The sequence below is a fragment of the Oryza sativa genome, chromosome 10 (assembly GCF_034140825.1).
Source record: "Oryza sativa Japonica Group chromosome 10, ASM3414082v1".
Lineage (NCBI taxonomy): Eukaryota > Viridiplantae > Streptophyta > Magnoliopsida > Poales > Poaceae > Oryza > Oryza sativa.
The window spans coordinates 6,440,592-6,463,037 of NC_089044.1; the positions used below are offsets into that span (position 1 = coordinate 6,440,592).

The 22,446-nt window shown below is 41.7% G+C and overlaps 2 protein-coding genes and 2 long non-coding RNA genes across 4 annotated transcripts; 1 reads left to right on the top strand and 3 right to left on the bottom strand.

Annotated features, from left to right (window-relative positions):
- The first annotated feature begins 1,207 nt into the window (after positions 1-1,207).
- On the top strand, positions 1,208-7,133 carry LOC9270974 (protein DETOXIFICATION 16). Its single transcript, XM_015759458.3, has 8 exons — positions 1,208-1,471; positions 1,567-2,111; positions 2,287-2,373; positions 2,478-2,534; positions 2,712-2,950; positions 3,248-3,366; positions 3,448-3,534; positions 6,805-7,133. Exons 1-8 carry the CDS (start codon positions 1,208-1,210, stop codon positions 6,862-6,864), a joined length of 1,458 nt encoding a protein of 485 aa, XP_015614944.1. The 3' UTR covers positions 6,865-7,133.
- On the bottom strand, positions 3,669-4,931 carry LOC136353680 (uncharacterized). Its single transcript, XR_010737074.1, has 3 exons — positions 4,704-4,931; positions 4,453-4,534; positions 3,669-4,136 (listed from the first exon to the last, which is right to left on the bottom strand). It is a non-coding gene; the product is annotated as an uncharacterized lncRNA (long non-coding RNA).
- On the bottom strand, positions 4,957-5,735 carry LOC136353681 (uncharacterized). The gene is made up of 3 exons (XR_010737075.1): positions 5,596-5,735; positions 5,187-5,271; positions 4,957-5,097 (listed from the first exon to the last, which is right to left on the bottom strand). It is a non-coding gene; the product is annotated as an uncharacterized lncRNA (long non-coding RNA).
- A 3,403-nt stretch (positions 7,134-10,536) lies between the features above and the next one.
- Positions 10,537-12,696, bottom strand: LOC107276274 (classical arabinogalactan protein 9). The gene is made up of 3 exons (XM_015758467.3): positions 12,019-12,696; positions 11,292-11,318; positions 10,537-10,901 (listed from the first exon to the last, which is right to left on the bottom strand). Exons 1-3 carry the CDS (start codon positions 12,638-12,640, stop codon positions 10,801-10,803), a joined length of 750 nt encoding a protein of 249 aa, XP_015613953.1. The 5' UTR covers positions 12,641-12,696; the 3' UTR covers positions 10,537-10,800.
- Positions 12,697-22,446: the final 9,750 nt, after the last annotated feature.

Genomic DNA, 22,446 nt, shown 5'->3' on the forward strand with positions numbered 1-22,446 from the left:
AACTACAAGTAAAAGAATGCACAAAACCTTGCCGTGTCACTACCGTTGTCGTTGTCCCCTTGGGCAAATTCATTTATATCACTGCTATTTGACTGGGTTTTAATATTTAGGGGGTGTAGAACTCCCGATTTCATCTTTCCAGAGGGTTGACCAACTACAGTAGTACAGAGGGTTAAGTAGACTACTTTCATTTTAAAATGCTCCCCTTCCATCTAAGATCAGATCTAGCAAGTACAAGTACAAATATCATAGCATGCGATTACATCCAATCTATCTGGGAAAAGCTGAAGTCAAACTTTAAAATCTTTAATTATAAATAATTTTTAATATTTATATTAGAAATATGAAGACCATATGTAGAAATTAGTCTTAAAAAGTACTTCAATAACATTAGATATTTGTTAATATTTCTACAAATATATTATAATAGAAAATAGTGATCAAAATTGTTTTTTTAACTATATTATGTATCCGGAGTGGTTAGTAATACTTATCGTTCTGGACATTTGTTCTAATGCATAGAAATCTAGATATTCATCCAATCAGATATTTACGATGATAATCCAAACAATTCAAAATAAAAAAAAAGTATCCAATGAGGTAACTGAAAATGAATATTTTCTTTCATTCATAATACTAATTAAGCAACCTATAAATGGTTATGGTTGGAAACAAAGGGTACTACATATGCCATTTACATGTTCTAGATTCTAAGTGTCTTTTGTATTAATCTGCCCTGTTTTGCGCATTTCGTTCTGCGGTAGCCTATGAAGCATAACCATATTCAAATATTCTTCTCAGACTTTGGTGAGGCACTTCCGAATTTGCTTTCATTCACCTGCATTATAGTATTACCTCCGTCCCAAAAGACTAGTTTTATCACCGTTTATATCTAACATTTTGACCATCTGTCTTGATGAAATTTTTTTATAATTAATATTTTTATTGTTATTATATGATAAATCATGAATATTACTTTTGGTGTGACTATTTTTTAAGAAAAAAATAAATAACACGAAACTCACATCTGTAATTAAAATGGGAGGGAGGTAATAGTACTGTTCTTCTGACACGTAGTATTAATTCTGTCCTGACCTTCTCTGACGGTTTCAAAAATTAATACGGTTGTTCTCTTCCATTTCTCTTCAAGAAGCATGTGGCAATCAGTGTGAGCTACTGAGGAGGTGTAGTGATCTCCACTGCCACCATGAAGGCGGCGGCGATGGAGGAGCCGCTCATCGCCGGCAGCAGTGGCGGCGCGGCGGAGAAGAACGGCGGCGAGGAGGAGGGGTTGGTGGTGACCGAGATCAAGAAGCAGCTGTACCTCGCCGGGCCGCTCGTCGTCGGCATGTTGCTGCAGAACGTCGTCCAGATGATTTCCGTCATGTTCGTCGGCCACCTCGGCGAGCTCGCCCTCTCCAGCGCCTCCATGGCCACCTCCTTCGCCGGCGTCACCGGCTTCAGCTTGCTGGTAGGTGCAAACCCACTTCTCCTGAAAGATTAAGCTCGATCATCAATCGCCATGAACGGATTCGAGCGAGCTCATCATCTGTGTAATCGAGGTAGGCTGGCATGGCGAGCAGCCTGGACACGCTGTGCGGCCAGGCGTTCGGCGCGAAGCAGCACCACATGCTCGGCGTGTACAAGCAGCGGGCGATGCTGGTGCTCGCGCTGGTGAGCGTCCCGATCGCGGCGGTCTGGGCCTTCACCGGCGAGATCCTCCTCGTCGTCGGCCAGGACCCGGAGATCGCGGCGGGCGCCGGGAGCTACATCCGGTGGATGATCCCGACGCTGTTCGTCTACGGGCCGCTGCAGTGCCACGTCCGGTTCCTGCAGACGCAGAGCGCCGTCGTGCCGGTGATGCTCTCCGCCGGCGCGACGGCGGCGAACCACGTGCTCGTCTGCTGGCTGCTCGTGCACAGGCTCGGGCTGGGCGCCAAGGGCGCCGCGCTCGCCAACGCCGTCTCCTTCCTCACCAACCTCTCCGTGCTGGCCATCTACGTCAGGCTCTCGCCGGCGTGCCGCCGCACCTGGACCGGCTTCTCCGGCGAGGCGTTCCGCGACGTCCTCGGCTTCTTGAGGCTCGCCGTGCCTTCTGCGCTCATGGTCTGGTGAGCCTCCGGCTAATTCGGTCAACTGTTTATGATTTCGAACATAAATTTCCAAAATTTTGGTTCTACTACTGCTCATGGTCTGGTACTCTGGTAGTCTGACCGAATTTTAGTCTTAAAACTTGAATGTTTTTCTAAAATTTTCCAAAATATGTCCATCGAAATGATAATGCAGCATGGAGTGGTGGTCGTTTGAGCTCCTGGTGCTGCTCTCCGGTCTTCTGGCAAATCCCAAGCTTGAGACGGCCGTTCTGTCCATATGGTGATCTATTCAAATCCTACATTTTATTTTTTTTGGCTAAAATTTAGTGCAATTTGTTGTCTCCGCTAATTAATCATTGCTGCTGCTACTACGATTGCTTGTAGCTTGAACACAAACTCTTTCGCCTTCATGGTGCCACTTGGACTTGGTGCTGCCATAAGGTCAGTGTCTGAACTCTGAACTCTGAACTCTGAACAGAGTCTGAAGTCATAATTCAGAAACAAAACAGAGTCCATTTCTTTAGAAACAAAACCTGTGAACTCTGAAACAACAAATAGACTATGAGAAATACCAGCAGTTTCGAGAACATTGATCGCTTGATTGATTCGATTTACCAGTACGCGCGTGTCGAATGAGCTCGGAGCTGGGCGACCGCAGGCGGCACGCTTGGCGACCCGTGTTGTGATGCTCCTGGCGTTCTTGGTAGGAACTTCAGAAGGCCTCGTGATGGTTATTGTGCGCAATCTCTGGGGATATGCGTACAGCAATGAGGAGGAAGTGGCAGATTATATAGCTAAGATGATGCCTATTCTTGCTGTGTCCATCCTGTTCGATGCAATTCAGTGTGTTCTGTCAGGTACACACCATTCTGCTTCACATTTTTCAGAAGGAATTTTCATATCTGGATCTGAATATTGAAGCCTTATTTCGGAGTTCGGACCAAAATTTCTGATCTTTCGGTACCCGGACAGTTTTTGCTTTCCACAATGTAGAACCCTTCTCTGCAATACATTTGGTGAAGACTAGCAATGCAGGATACCACGAGTTCAGATATAGCAGAAAGCTCTGCATCTGAAGCAAGCTGAATTACCTGGAGTAATGATTGCTACTGTAAAATACTAGTACCTAACTGTGATCTTGACATGATTTTCAGGTGTTGTTAGGGGCTGTGGACGACAACAGATTGGTGCTTTCATCAACCTAGGGGCTTATTACCTGGCTGGCATACCTGTAGCATTCTTTTTCGCCTTTGTCTGCCATCTAGGAGGAATGGTAATCTTCTTTACTTTTTACTCTTTTCAACTTTTGACAGTTTATTTGGAGACATATTTTACATGTTTGAACTCTGAACAGGGGCTATGGTTTGGAATATTGTGCGGATTAGTGGTGCAGATGCTTTTGCTTCTCACCATCACCTTGTGCACCAACTGGGATAAAGAAGTAAGTACACTAGTGTACTGTTGTCGGCATCTTATTATTATGACTTGTCTCAACTTGGTCTTCATGTCTATGATTTTGATTTATGAAAGAGTGATTTTATCATAATTGAGGAGAGATACCAGAAAGTATCAATATTTTTTTTTTTGAAGAAGAACAATTCCATTAAGCAGGTAGTCCAGCTGAATCACTAGCTACCAAATTACAAACAACATCTGGGAATCCTTCAAGCCAAACAAATTGGCTTCGTGGACCCAGAGAAGCACCAATTTTAGCAAGCTCATGCGCAGCACGATTACATTCTCTAGGACAATACATGACTTGATGGACATTAAAATTCATTGCAAGCAAAAATTTGGCCTCTCTAATGATAACAGCGTTTACACTTCTATCCTGTGTTTCATCCAACAAAGCCGCTTTCAGAGCTTGAGCATCAGTTTCAACAATAATGTGGCCCATTCCCATATCATTAGCTAATTTCAAAGCTTGGATGCATGCTAAAGCTTCTGCTTGATTAGCATTATGCAAATTCTGTAAATTCCCAGCAGCCATCATGAGAGGACATCCATCTGTATCTCTGGCCACTACACCCCAACCACCTTCTCCTGTATGTTGGAAAAAAGATCCATCAATATTTAGCTTTATCATTCCAGCTCTAGGTGGTTTCCATGAGTTCGCACAGTTCATAAGACATTTATTTTGTTCATATTGTAAAAAATGTTCAAATTCTGAAATAATTCGGTTAGTAAGAAAAGGCACTTCATGCAGAACTGAATAACCTTCCCCTTCAACCAATTTGTTTCGAGCAGACCACCACAACCAAAACATAGTTAAGATTTTAATTTGTTTGCTTACATCCATTGTCCAGATCTCCTCTAGCACATGCAGTGGTGAAGGGCAGTATAAAAGTTTGAGGCGTACCTCCTCCAAAAATAATTTACTCCACACTTTTCGTACCATTTTGCATCTGAGAAAACAGTGGCCTCCATCCTCATCAAAACGCCTACAAACCGGGCACAAAGTGTCAATATCAACTCCTTTTCTTTTGATGTTTAGCCTCAAAGGCAGACTATTATGTGCAAATCTCCATATAAAGTGTTTTATCTTATTAGGAATGTTATATCTCCAAATACGCTCCCAATTAAAAGAAGAGGTTTTAGCACAGGAACTACCTATCTGTCCTTGCAATTCATTGAGGATCTTCTCATGTAGCTTGTATGCTGATTTTACCGAGAAAATTCCTTTAGTATCTGGTTGCCAAGCAATAAAATCTTCCTGACCTTCCCTTAGTGGTATTCTTGTTATGATTTTTGCATCGTTCTCATTGAAAATCTGCTGGATTAATTCAATATCCCACTGGCCTGTTGTTGGATCAATGAGCTCACACACCCTTGTAATTAAAGATGCCCCTCTTCTTGTTGTGACGAATCTCATATCTCTTGGCAGCCATGGGTCTGACCAGATGTTTATATGCTCTCCATTTCCGACCCGCCATATTACGCCTTTTCTTAGTAATTGTATTCCCTTTAGAATACTTCTCCAGGAATATGACATTTGTTTCCTTGACTGCGCATCAAGAACATTACAGTTAGGAAAATATTTGGCCTTTAGCAGCCTTGAGCAAAGAGAATCAGGATTTTGGATAAGGCGCCAACCTTGCCGAGCCAACATAGCAATATTGAAGGAATGTAGGTCTCTAAACCCCAAACCTCCTTGACTCTTTGGCTTCATGATTTTATCCTTTCCCAACCAATGAATTTTTTTGTCATTATCATGTTGAGCCCACCAGAAGCGCAAAATCATAGAAGTTAACTCATCACAAAGAGATTTTGTTAAATAAAAACATGACATTGCATATGTTGGAATAGCTTGTGCAACTGCTTTAATTAAAATTTCTTTTCCTGCCTTGGATAAAAATTTTTCCTTCCATCCCTGGATGCATCTCCAGATTTTCTCCTTTAAGTATTCAAAGGTTTTCGCTTTGGATCTACCAATAAATACCGGTAACCCAAGATATCTATCATTATGAGCTATACAGTTTATACCCAAGGTATGTGAAAATACCTTTTTTTCCTCCTCATCCATGTTTGAACTGAACATCACTACAGATTTATCTCTATTAACAATCTGGCCTGAGCACCTCTCATAGTCCAGAATAATTTGCTTCATCTCGTTTGCTACAGATTCAGTAGCTTTTAAAAGTAAAAGAGAGTCATCTGCAAAAAACAGGTGTGTTAGAATAGGAGCACCTCGACAAATGCGTAAACCACATAATCTTTTTGAACCTTCTGCTGCCTGAATTGCTGCTGAAAATGCCTCTGCACATATAACAAACAAATATGGTGATAAAGGATCACCTTGACGCAGCCCCCTGTCTGGCTTTATCACTTCCGTATAGTCACCATTGACCTTTATTTTATAATTTACTGTTGTGACACAATTCATTATCAACCTATTCCATTTTTCATCAAAGCCAAGTCTTCGCAGCATATGGAGTAGGAAAGGCCATTCAACTCTATCGTAGGCTTTAGACATATCCAATTTGATGGCCGCATAGCCATCTTTTCCATTTCTCTTATTCTGCAAAAAATGGGTTGCTTCATAGGCAATAAGTACATTATCAGTGATTAGTCTTCCAGGAACAAAAGCACTTTGCGTGTCTAAGATGATCTCTGGGAGGATTGACTTCAGCCGGTTTGCTAGAACCTTAGAGATAATTTTGTACACTACATTACAAAGGCTGCTTGGACGCAACTCTTTGAGAACAGATGGACTTTTAACTTTTGGAATTAGAACAATGTTTGTATCATTCCATCCTACTGGCATCTCGCCACCATTAAGAACTTTTAAAATTTCGTGCGTTACTTTGTCACCCACAATGTGCCAAAACTTTTTGTAGAAAACTGCAGGCATGCCCTGTGTTACTTTATAGTACCCTAACACTACAAATATGCTATGAGGTGCCAAAATTTATGTTAGTACTCTATTTTTAATAGACAACATCATTGAATTTTAGCGTGACGTTTGACCATTTGTTTTATTAAAAAAATATAAGTATTTTTTTGTGACCTGTTTTATCACTAAAGGAAATTTAAGAATTACTTGTATTTTCTTACACTTGCATTACTTTTATTTTAATAAAATAGATGATCAAAAGTCACATTAAAAGTTAATGGTGTGTAGCTAGTACTAGAAAATGAAAAACCGGTTGGTAGCTCCTTAAGGATCGTAAAATTTCTATTGTGATGATACATTTGCCTTTTTGGTTTCTAGGCACTGAAGGCGAAGGATAGAGTTTGCAGTTCTTCACTTCCTAAAGACTTGGCAACATGAGGTTACATCAACAGAAGAGCAAATGCATGCAGTTTTATTGGATGCGAAGTATTACAAATAAATTGTTTTTGGTACCCTTGGCAGAATCAATGAATGCCTGAGTTTTGATAGTTTGAGTTAGCTAGCCTAGGTATGATTTTTGTAACGCGCAAAAACCTATCAGATCTTGTATTACACATTCTAGATATAACAAATATTAGTGTTTCCTCTTGACCATTAATTTTCAGAACGAAAATTAAATATAACGGCAACAGCATTGTTCTTGTCAATGCAGCAGGCCATTGTCAAGCATGGATAGTCACCTATAGCCAATTTATTTAATTCGTGGGTTGAAAATTAGTTATGACCACATGCTGCACTGCTTCTGCCGTTCTGCGGGGCCGTCAATTCCTTTTAGTTTTATACTGCCGCACACATTTTTGTAAGTTCAACGTACGCTGCCAAGACAAACTATTTTACTGATATATCCAGCTAAATTGCGGATCACATAATATCTGGATTCTTACTGACATGGTGATATGCAGCCCGGGGCAACATATAAATTGTTTAGTACAATACTACTGCGCAGCGGCGGTTGTATAGCACACTAGCGCAGAGGGCAGTAAACGGAATAGTCATATAAAAATTTAATTGAATTGTAGTTTGAGGCACCTTTTGTTGCAAAAATTTCAGTTTGGACTACCTTTATGTAACCTTTCCGCTTCTGATATACAAAAGGTATGATCTACACATATTTGGAAGTTCATCAACGTGAAACTGCTGGTGTAATCAAAATCATTGATGTAGTAGAAAAGAGAGTTCAGCTGGTCTAAAGTACAACAATGGTAAAGTCACCTAATCCAAAATAAAAACATTAGATAAAGGTGGTCCAAATTAGATCTTTGGTTATAGAAGTGGTCCAAACTGTAATTTACTCTCAACATTTTACTACGTACATTGAAGTGGTAGGGTGGGGTGGAGCAAGCTACGCACGCAGAGTAAAAGATGGAAACATCTGGTATACGTAAATAAGTGTGGGTGGTTTTCAATATTTATGTTTTCGCATGTCCATTATATGTCCTTCTACTACCATGGAACTCTAAGTAGGTGGCACGCACTTATGGATGCCAAAACAAACCGTGTCTCTAAAATGATATCAAAGACAAGTTGAAAGCCAATTTGCGTGTGATAACTTGCTTGGTTGAGGCCAGACGTCTCCTAACTAATCATCATAGATGCTTCCAAAGAAAGCACATAAATGTTGTGGGGATAAAAATTCATAGATGCTTGTAAAGAAAACATGTATGTGAGTGAGGTACATCTTCACATACGTTATTCCATAAAAAGTGTCCCTGTAATGTATCATAAATGTACGACATACATGTGTATCTGATTACTTATTCACATATACGAGTATGTATCAAAATTGTAGATATTGACGCGATGTACAAGTTTGTAGTGGACAACCTTTTCATTTGACATTATTTACATGTAATATGCGTTACAAGTTCTCAGATCTATTTAAAGAAATAATCTTTCAAAATTTTCAAGTGACCTCAGATGTATATCAAAGTTGTAAAGCTTGATGGTTGACGCGATCCACAACTTTATAGTTGACAATCTTTTCATTTGGCATTGTTAGAATATGCGGTTCAAGGTTTCACAACTATTAGAATTTTTTTAAAAAAATTTGTAATGACATTAGATGGAGACATGCTCTATATCAAAGTTGTACAAATCAAGAAGATCTATAACTTTGATGATGACCTTTCCATTTGAAATCATTTAAAATTTTAATAAATACGTATTACAAGTTTTGGATTGGTGAACCTAGCTAAAAAGAATAGGATCCCTTATTCTATCAACAAATGCATCAAAAGTGGGAAGGTAAGCAGACTTGGCATGGAGGGCGAGGTCCCAGGTTCAAAGACATATTTCCTAGGGTAACTCATTTTTTAATCAATCCCCATTCTTAAATTGTTTTGGACCTTTTCTAGCTCAACTAGAGTTACCTGTTTTATTATGGTCTAGCAAATGTTTAGCCCCAATTTTCCTTTCTACTACACGAGGCATTCAGCTTTATGTTGATCATTTAATTTCTTGTTAACAATGCATTGCCAAACTTCAGATTTAAGCCTCATATTCTTAGGTTTTGTTTCTGTACGTTGTGAATTAGCAGGTCATTGGGCAGAGTTTGTAGTAGAGTTTGGCTAGAGCCCATAGCATAGTGTTAATGAAGTCTGAGGCTCCCACTTGTAGCAGCTGGATTTTACATTCTATCAGAAAAGAGTGATTAAAAAACATAGATCTAGGCCTTAAGCACATACTCCCTCCGTCCCAAAAAAAAGACAAACCCTGTGTTTCCGTGTCCAACGTTTGACCGTCTGTCTTATTTGAAAAAATTATGAAACAAATTAAAAAGACAAGTCACGTATAAAGTATTAATCATGTTTTATCATCTAACAACAATAAAAATACTAATTATAAAAAATTTCATATAAGACGGACAGTCAAACGTTGGACACGGAAACCCAGGGTTTGTCCTTTTTTTTTTAAGGACGGAGGTGTGCTGTACTACTTGTTCCTATGCTTAGAGAGATAGATCAATAGCATGTTCTAGGGCATCAATCAAATCAATTTATTTTAGTATGGATCCACATTAATTGAGTACCAAATCATGTTCTTTGACATCAAAATAAATGCATGCAGTACCAAACCTGAATGCAAGAAGTTGAGGAAATCAGGGAAGGAGTGATTGAGGATTGAGCAGTTGAGTACTCTTGAAGAATACCTTTCTTGCCTCTTGACAGAGCTGAGCCGTAGAGATATGAGTGACCATGACAAGGGGTAGGTGGCAATGGTGCACTGGTACGGGGCACCAGCCATGGGGGATGGACTGGCGATAGGAGAACGGCATGCTGCCACATCGTTCATGCAGCATGGTGGAAGAGGCTGCGCCGCCTCCTTTGCATCTGTTGGGGGTGACAGTGTGAAGATCTGTGGGAGCTGTGGATTTACGGAGTTAGGGTTGGTTTATATATGGTTGCCTCCAGTGACTTGGACTGGTAGGTTTGGAATGGCTACCTCTAGAGAGATCATACCCGTGGGGTCTTGTGGGTCACTTTCAGTTCAGCCCTTGCTACTAGTTGGGCCTCCAACCACCACACCCATGGGACAAAAAGTAACCCTGCCCCCTATGGGGATATCGCCATCCCTACTATGTGTGCTCATTAATTAGACATATTCTTCTCCAACTATCAAACTTGAGCAGACGACTCCAAGCTGGACGGTTCTTTCTCTACATCCATGATTTAGTATCGTTGTTGGGACCTGACTTTGAAAATCTGATCATGAGTTTCATTCTTCCATATGCTCACGTTGTTACCTGAGCTCATGCGGATTAACCATCTTATGTTATACAAAATATTGTCCAAACTCAACTTCGTTCGTCAGATATAAAAATAACATATATTTCTAACTAGTAAGTTGTCCTAATGATAGTTATAGATTAGTTATTTTTATGTGTCGGAGACAAAGTCAGGTTAAGAAAAGAGTTTTTACATGGTTATATAACATCATATTATCTACTTTTTGATCGTTTGTTTGATGAATTTAAACGACTTCTTGATCAGGGTTTACACCAGGTTCACCTGGATATTCTATTTACCAACCATATGATCCATAGCTAGTTCATTGTCCAGCGAACACTTGTGATTTAGACACCGCCTAAATCCATGCTCATCGATTATTCATAAAAAATGGAGATATACTTACAAGTATCAAATAATAACCATTTTCGAAATAACAAATAATAATAGTGCTCAAAGGAAACAAATTAATAAGGTTCCCCAGGAATAGTGGACAACCAGGCAAAGGACCAGCTATGCAAATCAACATGCATACATAAGAAGGGAAAATTAACGTATTCTCTCCAGGAAGGAAAAAATAATGATCTTATTACACAGGAATGGACATAGCCACAAGGAGGATGCTGAAGAAGCTCGAATATACCATCCACTGGGCACCATGAGGAGCGGCACTGCTGTCTGAGTTTGGAGCTGAAATCATTGAAGCGAGAAAGGAAATTATTTAGAAAGGAAAGTTAAAAAGTATAAAACAACAAAAGAAATTATCGGAAAATAAATATTAATTTAATTTTTGAGAAGTTAATACTACCTCTGTTTTTTAATAGATGACGCCGTTGACTTTTTTTCACATGTTTGACCATTCGTCTTATTCAAAAAATTTACGTAATTATAATTTATTTTGTTATGAGTTGTTTTATCACTCATAGTACTTTAAGTATGATTTATATCTTATACATTTGTATAAAATTTTTAAATAAGACGAATGATCAAACATGTGAGAAAAAGTCAACAGCGTCATCTATTAAAAAACAGAGGGAGTACGTGGAAACATGAAAAAGAAAAACACGAAGTTGCACTTACACGCTGTGGGAGGACTGCTGGCTGGAGCTGAAAAACAAAAAAAGAAAAGACAGATGTATCAGTAATACGGTAATCATATTTAAGTATTACGGGTTTGAAATTTTCAAATTTTCGGGAGTTTCGGACCCCCGGTACACAACCATTTGCTCCAAAAATTTCGGATTCTTTTACATTTTTGAAATTTTGGTCAAAATTTATTTAAATTTTAACTAATTTCGTACCAGCACTTTCCCAAATTTCAGTGACCCGAAACTTCGGTATTTTACGAAATTGTAAACCCTGACTGATTATACAATATCACACTAACAAGAGCCTGTTTAGATCCCCTGACAAAATTTTTCACCTGTCACATTGAATGTTTGGACACATGCATGGAGTATTAAATATAAACGAAAAAAAAACTAATTACACAATTTGCGTGTAAATTGCGAGACGAATCTTTTAAGCCTAATTGCTCCATGATTTGACAATATGGTGCTACAGTAAATATTTGCTAATGATAGATTAATCAGGCTTAATAAATTCGTCTCGCAGTTTACATGCGGAATCTGTAATTTGTTTTGTTATTAGTCTATATTTAATACTTCAAATATGCGTCATTATATCCGATGTGACACGCCGAAACTTTTCAGCCACCGAGTCTAAACACAGCCTAAGTTGGCAAATACTCTTATCAAGAAAGACGAACATTCTGTCAACATCATGTTATTACTACGCATATACGTACCAGGAGCAGGCGCATGGCTGCTGCACACGTCGGCGGGAACCTTGACGTCGCAGCGCCCGAACAGATCCAACCCCTTCTTCGTGTCGACGCCGACGGTGGCGGCCATCGCCGGGTTCGTCAGCACGGAGCACAGGCATCCCAGCTCGCTCTCGTACGCCTTCTTCAGCGGCGCGCAGCACGCGCCCGTGGGCTTCGCCGTCGCGTTCCGGTAGAACTCGGAGCACGGCGCCAGCTCCGCCACGCACGGCAGGTTCGCCTCTGGCGTCGGCGGCAGGGAAGGAGGAACGATGGCCGGGATCGGCGGCAGGGCAGGAGGAACAGCAATGGCAGGCGTCGGCGGCAGAGCCGGTGGAACGACGATGGCCGGCAGCGGCGGCGGCGGCGGTAGAGCAGGGGGGACAATGGCCGGCGGCGGCGTCAGCGGCGGCAGAGGAGGAGAAGGGGCAACGACGGCCGGCGGCGGCGTCGTTGGCAGAGGAGGAGCGACGACGGTCGGCGCGGGCGGCGTCGTCGTCGGCAGAGAAGGAGGAACAACGGCCGGCGGCATCCCTGGCCTCTGTGCCATGGCGGCCTGGACGACGACGACGGCTGCAAAAGCAACGACCAAGACAATTCGCGCCATTGCTCGAATTCTCTATCTCTCAAAATCTCTCTACACGTGTGTGCTGCTCATATCATGTTTATTCTAGTCTCTCTCTAACATATATATACGCAGAACTAAGCAAGGGATTATGTCGTGATAGCCACTAATTTTTCCGTCCATGCTGTAAACAGCAGCTACCTATACTCGCTTCACTATTTATTTTATACTCACTCTCAGTGCATATATATTTTGTTCCTATTTTTCTATTTATAAGAATATTGCCAAATTAAATAAATTTTCAATAGAAATCTACTCGTATCTTTTTTATGTGTCGATTCTTGATGTTTTTTTTAACTTATATTAATAACTGATGAAGATTTCAATGTTTGACCCGTATCGCAGGGTATCCAAAATCCATACATTTTCGGGATTCGGGAACACACATGGGGTACATATTTAATCATATTTGAAGATTTGAACATAAAAGTAGCTGGTTGCATATGCATACGTTGCATTTAAGTTGGCATGTTCTTCCCCCGTTTCACAATATAAGGTACTTCCTCCGTTTCACAATATAAGACTTCACTGGTGGAGAAATTCTTTTTAGTCCCGGTTCGTAACCCCACTTTAGTCCCGGTTTCCAAAGATCGATCTTTAGGCTGAGCCATCTTTAGTCTCGGTTGGTGAGCTGACTTTTTTTTTTTTTGCATGGCCCTGTTGCTGCATGGTTTATATATATGTTTCAATACATATATATGCATATATAATATATGCATATATATATATTATATTATATTTATATATGTTTCAATACATATGTACATGCATAATATATATGTATTTATACATATATATATATATATATATATATATGTGTGTGTGTGTGTTATGCAAATGCATATGTATATATATATATATATATATATATATATATATATATATATATATATATATATATATATATATATATATATATATATATATAACCAAAATATATTTACATTATAGAAAATGTGTACACATGCATATAGAAACATATGTAGTCATGTATAAATTACAATCCATTATATGTCCTAGCTAGCTACGATTTCGACGTAGTAGTAGTCGCTAGCTCAGAAGCTAAGGACCTATGAATTGTGTTTCCGTCGTAGTAGAATTTACCCTTGGGATCAAGGATTTGTTCGTTGATGAATCCCATGAGTTGTTCTTGAACCGCCGCGATAAATTCCTTGTGTGTGGTCAGGTTATCCCTCATGCTAATAAACTATATGAATATATGAAATTGATTAGTAATTAAACAAGAAATCGATACGTAATGAAATTTTGAATTTATTTGTACGTACATCGAGCTCTCTTGTGGTGATGATTTGGTCTGCAAAGCAGTGGCAATACTCGCACACGTAGTAGCCACACAAGTTAGTTCCTTGCTTTGGCTTTGCGCACTACAAATAAATGACAAATTAACGGCGTGAGATCTAATTAATATACACTTGTTTGTATTAATTTGAATCGGAGAAATATAAATGTAGAGCATGTGTACTCACAGGAAATTTGAACCTCCGCCTAAGTCTCTCTCCGCGGACCAAATGACGGAACCGATACCAAGCCCTACATGGAGTTTAAAGATATGATTCGTAGTAGCAATTAACATAACAAGAATTTCTTAATTAACAGAGGAACTTATGACAGTACCTGTCTATAAGTTCGAAAACCTTGTCAAACCTAGGCTCTTTTTAATCCATTGAGTCATATACGTTGACGGTGCAGGCCGATAGGTCGAAGAGTAAAAGCACCCAGTGGAATCTGCAATGTGCGTGGGATGCATTACATATGAAACACTTAGCAAGTTCGTACGGGAATGAAATTTGATATAGGAAGACAGTAAAATTAAACTAACTCTGTGTTGTACGGCAACAGTATGAACGTCTTGTAATGCTGCGCCTTCAGGAGATGGACGAGATTGTCCTCTGTGGCTTGCGGATATTGGTCGAGCATTGCGACGTTTACTTTCCGAGGGTCGATGAATCCAATATCGAAAACCCCCCGCCGTCGGGCCCTTTGAATCTCCATTCTACAACGATAAAAGGGAGTATTTTATTTTATATAGTCTACTTATATACAAGGACCTAATTAATTAAAGGAGACGTAGTAATTAAGAAATATAACTGAACGATATACTTACAAAATCCAGCAACTCATAATAGAGACGTCGAGGGCGTCCAGCTGGTATACTTCGTAGATTCCCTTGAAATTGATCCAGAGAATGTCATCTCCTTGCAAGAAGTCCGGGTCCCTGATCCTCGCTCCGATCATCTCTCTACCGGTGGCGCTCATCTCCATGTACAGCTGATGGAACTTGTACATTTGTGTGGGTAGGGACTGCACCAGCTCAGGCTTGACAAGCGGTTTACCGAGTTCGTACATGTATTTCACTTCCGCCTTTTCTATTGGTGCGACTCCTAGCAATTGATCCGTAGTTAGACCGGTGTCAGTAATAAATTCTTCTATCATCATGTCTTCACCGGTCACCAACGGCTCAATCTCCTGGTTTGGTTGCTCTCCAAGCTGAGGGACTGGTTTGGACTTCCCAGAAGATGCTTTCTTCTGCGTTCGCTCATAGTCCGATAGCTTGATGGCCTCTTGACAGGTGCAGACATACCCCTGAAGAAGTTCTTGACACTCGGGTCTATAGGAATCTTCTTTTCCGGACTTCGAGGCTTGAATTGTCTCTTGACTTCTGATGCCACGTAAGCGTCAAGCTCCTCTTGCGTGCAATCGTACCCCGGGTCCTTGTTCTTGGCGGCGTCAACTTTCGCCTTCTTCGTTGCCCTTGTGTGGGCAGGCGGTGGAGCTGGGGTGGCCCTTGACTTTGAAGGTGCCGGAAGAGGAGCTTGCGGAGGAGTCGGTGCAGGAGCCTGAGGAGGAGTCGGTGCTGGAGCCTGAGGTGGAGACGGTGCTGGCGGTGCATGAGGAGGAGACGGTGCAGGATCCTGAGGAGGAGATGGCGGAGCCGGAGGAGATGGTGCACGAGACGCCGCTTGTCGCCCAGGAAGGATGATGTACCGCCTGCGCCATAGAATAATGGCATGGCTTGTGTCTCGTAGATGCGTCTCACCGTCTCCTCCAGGGTAATCCAGCTCGAGGTCCTCGTACGCGCCTTCGACCAACTCAACTTCGACCTTGGAGTATCCTGCTGGAATCGGCCTGCAGTGGTAAGTACCTGAAGGGTCCGTTGGGATGACCATGCCCGACGCCGCCTTCATGTGGTGAGAGATTATTTATTAGTAATCAACATATATAAGCAGCAACTAGCGGAATGGCCAAATCTAAAATATATAAACTACGAGCTTACCTTTATTGATAAGTTCTTGAAAGGAATATGCAGCTCACATGGTGTCCGCTGAGTGATGTCATCAACGGGACAGGTCGATTCGTCCTGGGTTTGCATGGCGTCCATGCTCTGTGATCCTACCTGCCCCATTGAGGCGCAGCTGCTACGGTTTCCTGACGGGCTCACCATTGCAGGAGGAATGGTCGGCTGGGGATAATGGGACCGATGTGCGGCCATGCGTTCATCAACCTTCCTTGCCACCTCCTCTTGCATGCTGAGCTCGTAGCTCGATACCCGGAACTCTAGATCTGCAATCTTCGCCTTGGTATCTGTCTTGCTCCTCATCCAACTCCTGTACGTGTGGATGTCCTCCTTGAAACCAATCTTCCAAGGAATCACCCCTTTCCCTCGTGTTCGTCCTGGATGCTCTGGAGTCTGCAGGGCGAGTGTCAACTTCGGCATCGCGACGCTATAGCCTCCTGACCCCAAGTGGTGATGGTACGTCTTCTTGGCGGCTTTTTCTTTGTTTCTTTCCATCATCGCCTGCCCTTGTTCACCTGTCTTATATGCAGCGAACTCGTCCCAGTGATCCCTTAGCTTTGGGTATGTGTCGAAGTTCGGTGTCTGCCCCTTCAGGATATACTTCTGGTACAGATCTCCCTTGAAGCTCTGAAACTGCTCTGCCATTTTCTTCAGAGTCTACCTTTTCACTTTGTCCTCTGTACCCGCAGGAAGGGTGAATGTCTCGAGCATTGTGGTCCACAGCATCTCTTTCTCCGAATCTGGGACAAAGCTCTCATGATCTCCGCGTGTCCTTGTTCTTCGCCAGTACACCGTACTGACAGGCACGTTATCCCGCACAACCCAACCGCTGTGACGTACATAGTTCTTGGCGGCTTCGGCCGGGGCACTAGGTCGTCCATCTTCTTCCACCTCCGTTATGATGTGCCGACCCTCAAGCTTCTTTGCTGCACCTCGTTGCCCGCGTGCCCTCTTCTGTCCAACGGAGGGTTGACTTCCACTAGCCTCCTCCTCCTGATTCCCCTCCACTTCCCTTTCCACGTGCGCCTGCTGGTTCCCCTCCGCATCCCTCTCCACGTTCCCTTCCTCGTTCAAGTACTGGTTTGGATCCTCGTTCCCCTCTTCTTCATTCCAGTACTGGCTGCTTCCCTCCACGATTGTATCGTACAATATCTGTTCCTCATCGCGATCAGCCATTTGTTGATACAAGAAACATCTGCTAAGTCATGAGACATTTATATTTTAACAATCTAAGTCATGTATGCTAAGTGTAAGTGTCGTACATTAGAACCCTACACAACCTTACGTGCTAAGTCTAATTACAAATCTAATAATCTCATACTAAAATTCAAATCGTGATATATGCTAAGTCTAGGTGACGTATATTATACGACCCTAGCTAGTCAATAATCTCATACTAAAACTCAAATCGTGATATAAGTTAAGTCATGAGACATTTATGTTTTAACAATCTAAGTCATGTATGCTAAGTGTAACTGTCGTACATTAGAACCCTACACAACCTTACGTGCTAAGTCTAATTACAAATCTAATAATCTCATACTAATTAAAACTCAAATCGTGATATATATATGCTAAGTCTAGGTGACGTATATTATACGACCCTAGCTAGTCAATAATCTCATACTAAAACTCAAATCGTGATATAAGCTAAGTCTAGGTGACGTATATTATACGACCCTAGCTAGTCAATAATTATATACTAAAACTCAAATCGTGATATAAGCTAAGTCTAGGTGACGTATATTATACGACCCTAGCTAGTCAATAATTATATACTAAGTCTAATTACAAATAAAATAATCTTATATTAAAACTCAAATAATCTTACATGCTAAGACTAAAATAGTCATGTATGCTAAGTGTAACTGTCGTATATGCTAAGTCTAATTAAGACTAAAATAGTCAATTGTTAGGAGTCGCACCAATTCCGTAGTTAGACCGGAGTCGCACCAATAGTAATAAATGACTAAAATAGTCATGTATGCTAAGTGTAACTGTCGTATATGCAATTAAGACTATTATTAGAACACTACACAATCTTATATGCTAAGTCTAATTACAAATCTAATAATCTTAATTGCATTACAAATATAACAATCATATATATTATTACGTCACTTGCCTGAGCGAATTGCTTCTAGGGCTAGCTCTTCCACTCCGGCTTGAGGGACGACTCCGACAACACGTCTTTTCTGCAAGATACAAAAAAATGTATTAGGATAAACGCGAAGTAACATACATATATATATTGCATTTCACGTTCACGTTCGTTCACGTTCATTCGCTCGTTCACGTTCCCTCGTTCACGTTCGTTCGCTCGTTCACGTTCCCTCGTTCGCTCGTTCACGTTTGTTCGCTCGTTCTCGTTCGTTCGCTCGTTCTCGTTCGTTTGCTCATTGATCACGTTCCCTCCTTCACGTTCGTTCCCTCGTTCTCGTTTGTCTTCGTTCGACCGTTCTCATTCACGTTCGTTCCCTCGTTCTGGTTCACGTTCACGTTCGTTCCCTCGTTCTCGTTCGCTCGTTCGCGTTCACGTTCGTTCACTCGTTCACGTTCTCGTTCACGTTCGTTCTCATTCACGTTCGTTCGCTCGTTCTCGTTCACGTTCATTCGCTCGTTCTCGTTCTCGTTCATGTTCGTTCGATCGTTCTCGTTCTCGGTCACGTTCGTTCCCTCGTTCACGTTCTCGGTCACGTTCGTTCGCTCGTTCACGTTCTCGGTCACGTTGACGTGTTCGTTCTCTTTCACGTGTTCGTTCACGGCGGTGTGGCAGCATCGGGCCGGCGCGTGGCGCGGCGGCGTGGCGTGGCGGCGGCGTGGCGACGGCGTGGCGCCGCGGCGGCGTGGCGGTGCCGCGACGGTGGCATGCCGCGGCGGTGTCGTGGCTTCTCGTGGCGCGGCGTCGTCGTGGCGCGACGTCGTGGCGGGCGGCGAGATACGGAGAGAGAGAGAGATCGAGATTGGAGAGAGAGAGAGATCGAGGGAGGCGGCGGCGGCTCTCACCCCAGAGATGCGGCAGCGGCGGAGGAGGCGGAGGCGGCGGCGACGACGACGAGCTCGAGACGACGGCGAGATACGGCGGCGTCGGCGCGGGGATGCCCTAGGCAGTGGCGGCGAAGGTCTGGCCGAGAGAGATCGATCGGCCGAAAACGTCTAAGTGTTGGTGGAGAAGACGATGGCGCACCGGGAATATATATACCCCCCGGATCTTTAGTCCCGGTTGATGAGAACAACCGGGACTAAAGATATCTTTAGTCCTGGTTGATGAGAACAAGCGGGAGTAAAGAAAAGATCTTTAGTCCTGGTCTTTTCTTGGAAAGAAAAGATCTTTAGTCCTGGTCTTTAGTCCTGAAAAGTAAAGATCTTTTCTTTACTCCCGCTTGTTCTTATCAACCAGGACTAAAGATATCTTTAGTCCCGGTTGTTCTCATCAACCGGGACTAAAGATCTTATCCCGCTATTTTCAAATTCTTTTTAAACCCGGTTAGGGTTAAGAACCGGGACTACTGATTATAGCACTGAATATTATTTTCCCTTACATATGTGTTTCTAAAATAGAAGATAATGCATTACAATTATTTAAAGTACAAAGATTAATGACAATTACTTCGAAAAATTATTGTTGTCTGTAATAAATTAAGTGGATAAATCATAATAAGCAAATATATGACTTAAAATTAATAAAAATTCCAATAATCATATATACTTAGCATATGAATGCTATTATTAAATTGGTAAAAACTCTAATTAACATATGTATGTACATATGGCATGATTTAAAATTAATAAAAATTGTAATCATCATATATACTTAGCATAGGAATTATATTAAATTAAATGTTAAAAACTCTAATTAACATATGTAAATGCCACATGCATGATTTAAAACTTTTAAAAATTCGAATAGTCATATATAATTAGCATATGAATGATAGTAATATAAATTGTGAAAAACTCTAATTAACATATGTAAATGCCACATGCATGATTTAAAACTTTTAAAAATTCTCTAGTCAATTATAATTAGCATATGAATGATAGTAAATTAAATGTTAAAAACTCTAATTAACATATGAAATTGCCACCTGCGTGATTTAAAACTTTTAAAAATTGTAAGTATCACATATAACTAGCATATACATGATTTAAACTTGTTAAAACCTGTAATAATCGTGCGTAATTAACATATGCCATACATCAATTGATTTACATGGATAATCAATACATCCAAAATAGTTTACATAGTGTACACAATTGTTGGCAACTTTTTGTGACAAGTCGACAAGCACGATCGCAGCACCTAAATGCCTTGCGGTGATCCTAGAGTCGCCGACCACCTCGATCTCGCCAAAGGGCCAAATCAAGATGGGTTTTGTAGAAAAACAGCTAAACCGGCTAGCGGAGCCAATTTAGAGATCAAAATCAGCCTCTAGGCCGATTTAGATCAATATGAGGATAACTACCCGTCTCGTGGGCAAAACGGAAGGTTTTCAGAACAAACCTACAAAGAGGTGTCGCACTCTCGCAGCGGCGGCGGACGGTTTACGGCGCAAACCGACAAAGATGGACTAAACTAGGGTAAAATAGAAAACATAGTAAAAGAACGATTCAAGTAGATTGTATTCGGGGGTTTTACAATGAACCGGCCTTGTCCCTTAAATAGGGGTTGGTCTTGCCCCCTACAGGCCCTTCTCCGCGTCCAACTCGGGATAGAAACCAAAGGAAACACGAAACATGCCTTCCCGAGCAAGGAAACCCGAGACCCGACGAAAACATACTCGGACTTGGACCCTGCTGGTCTGACCGCCCATATACCTGCGGTCAGACCGGCCCTACTAGCCGGTCAGACCGCCCATATACCTGAGGTCTGACCGGCCCTAAGAAAGAAACCCGGCACTTTCCAAACTTTGGCAATTTTCCTCTATTTCGTCCATAGGTGTCAAATTTGGGTGTAAACACATGCCCCCCTGCCTTTTTGATGAACACTGTGAATCTAAAAGCATGGAACATGTTGTCTTAGGGCGATAATCCAATTACCGGCCATAGGACTTCCTAAGCACCTTGCCAAATGCTCGGGAAGTATTTCTTCAAGTATTTTCCATTAATTGCTCTCCGAAAACACCGTCTTGAAGTGTCTTCATCTCCTTCAAAGTCTTCAAACGCTTGTCGATGACATCTTCAAAATTGCTTCCCATCAAGGTCTTGTAATCTTCAACCGACAAGTCATCTTGCTTGAAATACCGAAGAAAGCCAAGATTTACCTCAACTGGCAAAACGCCAATTTCAACAATGTTTTATTACTCGACTCGGCTTATCCATTAGCCCGAGCGTAGTAGAGAGAAGAACTCAACAACTTAATATCATAAAATTCGGCAAAACTTCTCACCTCCTTAGACATAAAAGAAGCTCCTCGATCAAAGTTTAAGGAATACTGTCACGCCCGGAATTTCTATCCAAAATTCCAAACGCTTACATGTGTGTGAACCCTCGTCCAGGAATCAGCCGAGGCACACAATAACAAATTGATAATAGAGTACAAATATTACTCTAATTAATAAGCGAATAGAATGTCATTACAGAGGTAGATAGTTCCTCTCAATCAATAAAGTTCTAAGCAGCGGAAAATAAATAAACGGCGCAGACGGCTCCACTCCACAGGCAGCTTGACCAAGGCTACACCTAATCCTCCACACCATCAGCCTCATTGTAGAACTCTTCCTCTGATGAATGATTGCAAGGTGAGTATATGACATACTCAGCAAGCCACGCAGCAAATATGCAAGTGCACAGGATAACAAAGGATGGCATAATAGGGTTTCATTTGCAAAAGCAGCATTTAGCAAACATTTGAGAATTTAATAAAACGGTTGAGTAATAATTAAACAATATTAATCCAACGCTATACAACATACCCTGTTGTATAGGCCCAACCATTCTGAACAACCACCCCGGCTGCACAGTTCTATCTCCAAACCAGGAATGTACCATTCCAAACCAGGAGCTAATCAAATTATTACCAGTTTAAGCATCTTTTACTATGATGAGAGGTGTGAGACTAATCACGAAAGACATTGTTAGACCCGCCCATAACCGCGGGCACGGCTATTCGAATAGTTTTACTCTGATCAGAGGTGTACCACTGTACCCACAAGACACAACCCCACATCATGTCACCATGTGCCTCAATACCACCACGGTATCTCGGAAAGGAGTTGTGACAATACCCCTCGCATAACACAATTCACTGCAGCGCACCTTCCTGGATCATAATCACCCCCTTATAAACAAGGCATGGACTCCCCAGCGACCCCCGTGGGCTTATCTCCGCCACTTCTCAGTCTGGTGCCCCGCAATGAACCATGCTATACAAAAGATAAAGCCGTTGCCCATGCTGGCTTGTGGTTGGCACGATAAATGTTTCACAACCGAAACTCGTGAACCGGTCCTTAATTGTCATGAGCACGACCAT

Excerpts from the sequence above, each read along its gene's own strand:
- LOC9270974 (XM_015759458.3), top strand. The coding sequence starts at position 1,208 with ATGAAGGCGGCGGCGATGGAGGAGCCGCTCATCGCCGGCAGCAGTGGC. Across the intron at positions 1,472-1,566 it reads TCACCGGCTTCAGCTTGCTG|GCTGGCATGGCGAGCAGCCT; the intron begins GTAGGTGCAAAC and ends TAATCGAGGTAG. Across the intron at positions 2,535-2,711 it reads GGACTTGGTGCTGCCATAAG|TACGCGCGTGTCGAATGAGC; the intron begins GTCAGTGTCTGA and ends TCGATTTACCAG.
- LOC107276274 (XM_015758467.3), bottom strand. The coding sequence starts at position 12,640 with ATGGCGCGAATTGTCTTGGTCGTTGCTTTTGCAGCCGTCGTCGTCGTC. Across the intron at positions 11,319-12,018 it reads CAGCCATGCGCCTGCTCCTG|CTCCAGCCAGCAGTCCTCCC; the intron begins GTACGTATATGC and ends TTTGTTTTTCAG. Across the intron at positions 10,902-11,291 it reads CAGCAGTCCTCCCACAGCGT|CTCCAAACTCAGACAGCAGT; the intron begins GTAAGTGCAACT and ends CAATGATTTCAG.